Source organism: Ochotona princeps, chromosome 4, assembly GCF_030435755.1.
Source record: "Ochotona princeps isolate mOchPri1 chromosome 4, mOchPri1.hap1, whole genome shotgun sequence".
Lineage (NCBI taxonomy): Eukaryota > Metazoa > Chordata > Mammalia > Lagomorpha > Ochotonidae > Ochotona > Ochotona princeps.
In genome coordinates, this window is record NC_080835.1 from 32,471,927 (window position 1) to 32,481,700 (window position 9,774).

A 9,774-nucleotide genomic window follows, 5' to 3' on the forward strand; every position below is an offset into this window, starting at 1 on the left:
CTGAGAGGAAACAGGTGGTATCTCAAGAGTTTGAGTCCAAACCACCTACATAGGAGACTCTGATGGAGTTACAGGCCTGTGACTTTATCTTAGCACAGACCAAGTTGTTGTGGGCATTTGTGAAGTAAAGCAAGATTCTCTCTCTTTCTCTCTGTCACTCTGCCTTCACGAAATGAAAAGTGATCAAGTAACTATTAAAAAGAATTCTCATGTTGAACTATACATTCCCAGGTTATGCATTAAGTCTTACAGTGGATCATTTCTGTAGCTTGCTGGAAACGAGGCTAGATAAATGTCTTAGTCCCCAGTGAATTGGATAGAAAACCAAGGCTCTGGAAAGTTACAATGTGTTTGGATTCCTCTGCCAATAAACCCCAGAGGCTCAAAGTGAATAGGAGTTTGTCTCTGCCACCTCTTTTCATAACAGCAGATCTGTTGTCTTGAGGTAGACAGGAGACAGGAAGGAGAGAAAAAGGTAGGTAGAGGCAAAAGGGAAGAAGAACCTGGCTAATAGGATATTGACATTTGAAGCACAGGCAAAAATATAATTTAGAGCAAAATAAGACCACTAGATTTTTCCTTGTTTTGTTTTAATCTGTAGTAGAATCTTGTGCAAAATGTTCGTGGTTGACACAAAAGGACTGCCAACATAAGCCACACTTAGAAGTTGAGTGGAGTATTCTTGTTTGTTTGGTTTTAGGATGAGAATTATGCAAAGATCAAAGCAAGAGAAGACATTTAGGAAACACATTTCTCCGACTGCCTGCAAAAGGAAAGTTTTTCACAACTGGAAAATGCAAACCATTACTGTCAGTTCCAGAGCATGGAGATTTTACCTCATTAATCATAGCTGTCAGGTTCTTTTCCTTAAACAGCAAGTTGTTGACATACAAAATATCTTTTGTGTTTCATGGAAAATCAAAATAAGGAAATGGTAAAATACACAAGCTATCAAAGAACATGTTTGCTAGAGTTACAATAGGATATTCTATGCCCTTACTAAGTAGAATGCAATGTATAATTCTGAAGTCATTAGAAACTCTATATGCTTAAACATAGATAGATACAGCTTAACTATGGGAAAGAAAACTGTAGAATAATGACATGGCACGAGATCATTGATAAAGGGAAGAGGTGTTTGAAAGAAGTTGTTTAAGCGAAAATGTCCAATTTCATATGTATATCTATTCTAGCCCATCAAAGAGTGGATAGAGCCAGAGCTTGTGGGAACAGAGTTGCGGTTTATAGTAAGAGTGGTTACCTAGGATCTAAAGATAACTTGTAACTGGGAAGAGCATCTATTCACATATACTGTGATCTATTGAGGGAACGTCTCTGTTGTTCTATCTTTGACTCTCCACACTTCAAGTAAACACAAATGAAATTAACAAAACCATCAGAGACAGGCAATGATAATGTAGAATACAAAAGGGGAAGAAGAAAAGAAATAGAACTTAGAATTTTGAAACTGGATTAGCACAGGAGTTTGAAAGAATGATATGTGTTTTTCTGGGACAATGTGGTAATGGAACATTATTTTTTTTTTAACAGAATGGAAACCAGTTGCTAACTTTTTCATTGGTACTTCCTTAATATAAGCCAAATCATGTCTGATCATTATGATCTAGCAGCCAGACAGATGATCTTGCTTTCATTATTGCTTTATAGACTCATTTTCCATTATGGCTATTTTTTCTTCAGTAAGCTGGATCAGGCCACTCCTCCACTTAAACTTCAAGTGATTTCCCAATAAAATCAGAATAATACACAGATTTCTTTTGATGGCCTTTCACTTGTTCTATTATCTAGCCATACCTGTCTCAATTCAAAGTTTTATGCTTTTTTCTTTGATACATTCTGATTCTTTTCTCTTTTCTCTCCAACGCTGGAATGCATACCTGTTTTGTCTGCTCAGAGGACTTCATATTTGGTGTTTTTTTTTTTTTAACCAGGAACACACCTTTGCCATTTACATTCTTGGCTCCTACTCAATATATATGCCTTAGTTCAAATATCTTTTACATATTCCTGCATGGCATTTTAAGCCAGATTATATAAAATAAGAGTACTGTCTAACATGAGATTTTTTTTTTGATTGGCAGACCTGCATAAATGGGAGGTCTTTATGTCTGGATTCTGTAAGTACTGACAAAATTATTTGCTTCTTGTGAACATTAGGCTACCACCTGCCAAACAGTAAATATTGTGAACTGAATTTGCCAGTTCAAGATCCACAAAAATTTGTTCCAGTCAAGTATGATAATACATGTGCAAGTTCTCAGAAAATGGTAGATTTAGAATGAAGGCAGTTACTGTTGGACAAAGAATAGACTGCATGAATTTATACTCTACCTAACATAAAATCAAGCAAAGGAGGAAAAAAATTCTTTGAAAGGGATTGGGTTGAATTTTTTCAATTAAGGAAATTATAAAACAGAAGTATTCATTTCATTGGCCACTGCTTATACATTTTAGAACTGGGAGTTGAAAATAGTGTGTTCAATCTTCCATTTTCAGAAAGGAAAGAATCATTTAGTAGCTTCAAGGACTTGTAGAAAGCAGATGACCTGTGTTTGAGTTTTGAATCTATTTTTGTCTATCTATGAAAACTGAAAAAAATAATGTACCCAATTTATGTTTCAAAGGAGGAAAATCTGCAGCATTTACAAACGTGTTCTCTTCCTTAAATGTAATTCTGGAAGGATTACATTTGATAATACATAATAAACAGTTTGAACAGTTCCTAGTCAATAAAAACTAGATAATTTTACCTTCACTATGCAAAATGTCCGAATTTGAGAATATTCAAGAGATTCATTCAATGTAGCAAAAGTATTTTATTGGGGGGGGGCAAGATCTGATACCTGAAACTTTTGCCTCCTGAACCACTGTGGATAATTCTAAGTGTTTAAAAAAGATTAGTGAAGTTGGGGGCAGGCATTTGACCTGGCAGTTAAAATGTCTGCATGTTATACCAGACTGTCTGTAATACATTCCTAGCTTTGCTTCCTGACACAAGTTTCTTGCCCACATAAGACCTGAGAGGCAGCAATTATTGTTCAGAAGTTGCATTCCTGCCACCCACAAGGGAGATTTGGATTTAATTCCTGGCTCCCAGTTTTGTGCCTGCTCACTCATGGCAGTTGCAAATATTTGGAGGAGTGAAACAGCAGATGATGTCTCCCTATATCTGCACCTTTCTCTTTGTGTCTATCTTTCAAATATATACATACATACATATTTTAAGAAAAATGTATGCAACTAGACACATTAAAATTTAAAGCAGATATTGGCAACATGGGAGTATATTAAAGACACTAAAAAGTATTGAAAGAACATACAACAAAACACAAATGTTGTGCATGACAGAGGGAGTTTCAGAATACGATAACTTTGTCATCCTTGTGTGTATCGTATCTTCTATTAACATGCAAAGGTAGGTCTTTTATAATCAGAGAAGAAAGGCTATTAAAAATAACACATAGCAACATTAATAGCATAAATGAGTACTCTATGGCTCCTGAATGTGTGATTATTTAAAATTCTTATTTTATGTACACAGTTTACATCTTTAAGATACTTCCAATTAGATTCTGGATGAATGCTTATAGAACCCTTTAAATGCTCAGGTCCTATGCTTGCTACATTCCATGTAGGTGTCACTTTCTTCACAAATTCATAAATTATTTCTATCATGGTATCTTTTTTGGTGACATATTGAAGTTGTTTGCTGTGTAGCATATCCATCAGTATCCTGACTTTTGAAAGAGTAATTCTAAATACCTCTCCAATTTCACAATTATTAAAATGATCTGCATACTTCTGTATTCTATTTCTAACCAATACCATATCTCCAGTTATTTGAATTTTATATTAAATAATTTAAAAACTGTGGGTATTACTATTTCCTACCCAAGCAATATTCTGTATCAAGAATTTAATAATCGTTTAGTGAAAAACACCCAAAGGACATTTAATCATACTCCCCTTAGAAATATTCCATATTGTTGGAGCTTTTAATTGATCGGGATGATACTCTGCTGGCTCTGTCTTCAGACCAGAGAGGGTATACCTAAGAAGCCGTTGAACTTGACTGGACAATCAGATGCTGGACGCTATGTTTGGTATATGCTTGCAATGAGGGAATCTCAACTGAACTTGAACTGTGGTTATGCAACAAGGTGGAGGAATCCACCATGGTGGGAGGGTTTGGGGAGGAGTGGGGAGAATCCCAGTACCTATGAAACTGTGTCACATAATACAATGTAATTAATGAATAAAAAAATAAAAAAAGAAATATTCCATATTGGCAGTGTTTGTCATGGATATTTTAATTATTCATTGAAATAATTTATAATATATGCAAGAAGAACCCTATACAGATGTTTGAGTCCATTTTCTTATGTAAATGAGAATTTAAATATCCTTGTGTTACAATTTCCAGGATCTCATTGGAGCACTGGTTCCTGTCCCAACTGCTACACTTCCCATCCAGCTCCCTGCTTGTGGCTGGGGAAAGCAGTCGAGGATGGCCTAAGGCCTTGGAACCTTGCACTGAGATGGGAGACCTGGAAGAAGCTCCTGGCTCCTGGCTTCAGGTTGGCTCAGCTCTGGCTGTATGGTCAGTTGGGGAGTGGACCAGTGATAGAAGATCTTTCTGTCTTTCTCTTTCTAGATCTTTCCTATAAAACTACGTAAATATTTTAAAAAGAAGGCAATGAAACTATGTGAACTATTGTGCATCCTCTCAGTTATGATACATGCAATATACCTGTCAGCTACCGGCCGCTTCTATAAATTCAATGGACCTGAGTTTGGTTGTTGCAGAAGCTAAAGTAGCCTAAGTTTTTACCAGCAGATTCTAGAGAGATGTTTATCTGTAAAATACTTCAAAACTGGTGCAAAGAATCATTAAAAATTTCATCAAAGATGTCTATTATGGAAAATAATGCACAAATATCACATGTTTTTGCTGTAAATGTTTTTTTCTTATTTCTATTTCAATTAAATTTTCCTTAAACTCTCTATTATACCCTGGGCTATTGAGATTTGTAACATGGTCTAACATCAAAAGTGAGATATAGAAGTTTTGAACAGTGTACAAAAAGCTAATAGGGGAGCTGAGGCACTCTACTCTGACTGCAAAAGTGTCAGAAGTATGAACTGCAGCACCCTTTAGAGGAGTAAATGAATACACACCCCAGCGGAGCCTTACCCTCCTTTTCTCATTTGATTATGTAGGCCCGACTTAGCTGTCAAACGGAAAGCAAAATGAAATATGAACCTGTGTATCACAGTTGTTAATTTTTGGAAAAACTGAGATGTTCTGAGTCTCAGTTATTTTAAAAAGCTATACTTCTAAAAATAGCATGAGCAACAAATAACATTTATTGGGGGTTTCACCTTGTTTCAGAACTGTTTTAAGAACGGAACACATATAGTTTTCTCTTATAAAACCCTTTATTCACACAGTGCATTTTTCACATGAAGAATTATAACCAATCCAAGCAAAATCCTTAGCACAGCCCTTACCAATGATGTTAAATTAAGCATTTTAAAAAATCAGACATTTTATTGTTATGTAGCTAACAACAATAACTAATTCATTATCCAACTAAATCTCTGAGAGATTTTTCAAACTTCAGGTCCTTTGATGAAGTCCCATGGTTTTGTAATAACCCAGAATTACTTGATAGCTAGCTTACAGTCTGGTACAAACTGAGTGGTTAGCAGCTATTTATAAAAATAGCTTAATATCCTAAATTGTGTTACATGCTGTTAAGTAGATATCTCAGAGAAGAGGGTATATAGATTTTTTTCCCTTGGATTTTCACAATATTTGCTGGTCTAATACAGAACCACAACTTTAAAATCTAATCTGTCACCATGTAAGTAATAAAGTCTAATGAGGATAATGAGGAAGTAGAATAGAAAGTTCTTAGTGGGACAGACTTCCTTTTGTCAGAAGGTTTGGGAACATCTCGCAATGCTGTCATGTGGAATGACAGTTCAAGTCTGCCTCTCTCCTATCTGGAAATTCCCATTTGTGTTCTGGTACTATTTACATAAGATTCTGTGGGATTACTGGCCACACATCTGGGCTTGAGTTGAGTGATTCAATGCTTGGTAATTTTGTTCTGGTTTTGTAGGAATTGTAGAATGTTACCACTGGAAAGAACCTTATGCATAATCTATTTGAGTATTTTCAAATTTGTAGCAGATGGGTCAGCACTCTTTTTCTACACCCACGGAAGACATCTCTAATTTGGGACATCTCTAATTTCTCTGCTTTATGAATCCCTCTTAATGTAATACCATAGGCAGCCATTAGCGATTGGTTACAATTAACATGCTTGAGGAAACTGGTTTTCTATCACTGTCATGCATCCCGTATCCTCCTGTGACAGTTGAGAAATTCAAGCTAATGACAACTGATATGTGTATTGGATAGCACTGAGCACTGGAAAGTGAGTGTCATGGGTTGTAACATCAAACTACAAACCTCTAAGTACCAAATATCACTCCTGTACTTGTGCTACCATTTTGTTGCTCCTTCTTCATAGGATGAAGAAGGAAATCCTTTGAAGTGATCGAATGGCCTTCTCTCCACACAAGTCCAGCTAAAAATAGATCCTTGAATGCTGAGAAAAAAATTATTTTAAATATTATTTTAACCACTGCTTTTTCTGTTGTTCTTTCTGTTTTAAGAGATCAGATGGTTAACTTTTGCTACTCTTCCCTTCCTGAGTATCTTGAACGAGCAGTGTGGAGAGGTCCTATACTTCTATCTATGAGTCCCGAGGCTATAACAGCTGGCTGAGGAACAGTACCCTATCCTTTCTGGACCTCAGTTTCCCTTGCTGTAATTGAAAGTTATTGAATAATTCCTAGGACTAGAATGCTGGTTCCATCATGTATGGGAGAGAAAAAAATGCCAGTTCTCTGCAGTATTAAGCAAACTAAACATTTATTTGTGTGTGTGAGTGTGTGTGTGTATGCATGTGTGTGCCTGTGAAAAGAAGAACATTTAAAATGAGGTTGAAGATTGATTACTCAGTGAAAAACACGCAGAATGGAATTTTTGCCTTTTAAAGCCATTAATTAAATAGTACAGACCTAGCTTTACAACCATGAAATACCACTGGAGTTACTATAACCCAGAAACTGATTCTCTTTGTACATCATGAGAGCATGCAAGGTCTGAGCCTTGTCAAAAAGTTTTCCTGTTGAGGCTATCAAAAGTAAGAGGAATGCTGGAGAAAAACTAAAGCTTGTTGGAAAACTTGTGATTAAAAAGTTCCACGTGGGTAGTTTTTTTCTCTTTCCTCTAAAGGTGAACTGTCAAATATGTTCTGATGCTTTAATTTCTGTGCTTTAATTCAACTGGTTTAAATCTCACTTTTTCTCTTTTGGCAATCCCCACTCTTTGAAATATGAAAACTGCAGATATAAAATAGAAAATAAGCCAGTATTATATGAAAACACATTTATTGACTGAGTAATAAAACTTAGCTAAGGGATTCTGTTTAGTTAGAGCCCCCCCCTTAAAGTACAACTTTGCATAAGTAAACAAAAGGAAAACTCCCCGAGTGAGAATGATTACATTGGCAACCGTTTCATAGGCATTTGGGGGTGTATTCAAACAATCTCTCTACTTTTTTGCATTTGACTGCGTAACTGACCATAAAGCAAAGCTATACAATTTGAGAAATAGTGAATCAGCATATCCATGTGACTTCAGTCCTCACAAAGTTTAAACTTCTGAAAAGTGGCCACTTGAACTGATGTAGACCCACCGAGGCACTTTGGAAATCTCCTTGTAACAGATGATTTGCCTACAGTTTCTCACCAAAATTCTTACAAGAAACAAAAGTTGAAAAAACTTGCAGATCTTGGCTAATAAATAAAAGAGAAAAGGAGAAGAAGCAAACACATCCCGAGGGCCAGTAGGTGTGCAGAGCAGCACCTTGGACCTCTGCTGCAATGTATATAACTCTGACAGCTTTCTGATCCCCAGACAGGAGGCTGAAGGCGGAAAGGAGCTATGCACTCTGCTGTCTGCTCTTGGCGAATTTGAACACCATCTCCAGGTCAGGGCAGTTTAATCAGTATCTCCTGCACAAACTGTGCTTTTTGATGTGGCTGGAATAGGTATCTCGACAGGGTTATAAAGTCCTCTAGGAAAGGCAGAAGTCATTCATTGCTTTAAATTGTTCTCTCCAGGTGATAAATCCATAATAATAACATAAATAATGTACACAAACAGAAAATCCCACCAAAGAGCAAAAATACACTCAATTCTCCAAGCTCTCTTATTAAAGATGACCTCAGATTTATCCTCCAAGTGCAAATCTGAATATAAAAAAATAGCAGACATAGGAAAATGAGAGCCCGTTCTAATCCCCCACCCTCCTCAGCAGGGCAGCTCGGATTCCCTGTGCCTGGCACTTGTATCCTCCCATCTAAACTTTCAGATAATCGTTTTTCAGTCGACCTAGCCGGGTTCCGTGGCTCCTGATGGTGAGGGCCAGCAGCTCGTATTTGTCCCTGAGACCCACGGAAATGTCCAGCGTTTCCTTCAGCAGGGATCTGGTGTGGACCAGCATCCCCAGGAAGTCCTCGTTCAGCCTGCTCTCCTGCCGGCTATCCTGTTCCTGGCCCTGCTTGAACTTGATTTCCAGTTCAGTGAGCGACCTGTCGGAGTTGGAGTAGGCATCCCCGATCTGGTGGGATTCCCGCCGAAGGTACTTGCCATAGCTCTCTTCCCCATCCAGGTCATAGGAGATGCTCTTGCTGATGCCCTCCAGGACGCGCCCAGCATCCTCCACCTGGCGCCCTAGCACGGTGAACTCCTCCCGAAGGGTGAGACTCAGCAAGCTTCTGGCCTGGCTCCCCTCCCCCTGGGAGCAGCGCCGGTGGTCACTCACCCTGAACAGCAGCTGGCATTTCTCAGGGTCATCGTTTTCCTCGTAGTCCCCGTCGGGCACGAAGTAGTGGTGCAGAGTCCCATTGGACATCTCTGGGTAGAGAGGGCCATCAAAGTAGCCCTGGCACAGGTGGCAGAGGAAACCCATCCAAAGGAACTTCAGGAACACCATTGTGGATATCCAGGAGAATCAGGGACCCCAGGGAAATCTGTCTGCCAGGCACAAGGAAAGGGGTCCCTCTGGGAGTCAGTGCCTCTCCGAGACGCGGTCCGCTTCAGTGTCAGCCGCTTTGCTGCACTCTGGCTTCCACTCCCCAGCAGGCTTCATGTGGCTGTGGCACCCGCGCCAGGGTCGCACCCGCAGCAACTGCTCCGAACGCACCTCGCTCAGAGCTCCCTCTGCGCTCGCCTCTCTAGAGGCTGGAGCTGTGGTCCGCAGGGTCACAGGGTGGAGAGGGACACACTGCCCCAGGCTCTGGCTAGAGGCTGTCTCCTTTGCCTGACAGAGTTCTCTCCTTGCTTCTGGGAGCTGGAGTTTTGTAGCTGGAGAGAGAGGCTCTTGTTCTACACTGTTTCAGTCCTGGACTGGGTGGGAATACAGAGCTTTTCCTTTGGCTAAGGAAACCCTGAGGATCTCTCAGCTCTCAAATTACAGCGGATTTCGTCACGTAGAAGCCAGGGAACAACTCTGGAAAGAAACCTCTCTCCGGGTCTCTATTGTTAAAGGGATATGGTCTCTTTTTAAAGAGGAAAAATAGAATTTAGCTTGAGGGAGAAAATAGAAGGAGGAAGAAACGGAATTTCTACAATAAAAAAAGCTCGGTTGGTTATTAACTATTAAGAAGAAT

General features: G+C 39.0%; 1 protein-coding gene across 1 annotated transcript; it reads right to left on the bottom strand.

The window, feature by feature from the left end:
* Positions 1-7,033: 7,033 nt before the first annotated feature.
* FIBIN (fin bud initiation factor homolog) lies at positions 7,034-9,539 on the bottom strand. Its single transcript, XM_058662471.1, has one exon. The coding sequence runs from the start codon at positions 9,096-9,098 to the stop codon at positions 8,463-8,465; it is 636 nt and encodes a 211-aa protein (XP_058518454.1). The 5' UTR covers positions 9,099-9,539; the 3' UTR covers positions 7,034-8,462.
* Between the last annotated feature and the right edge of the window lie 235 nt (positions 9,540-9,774).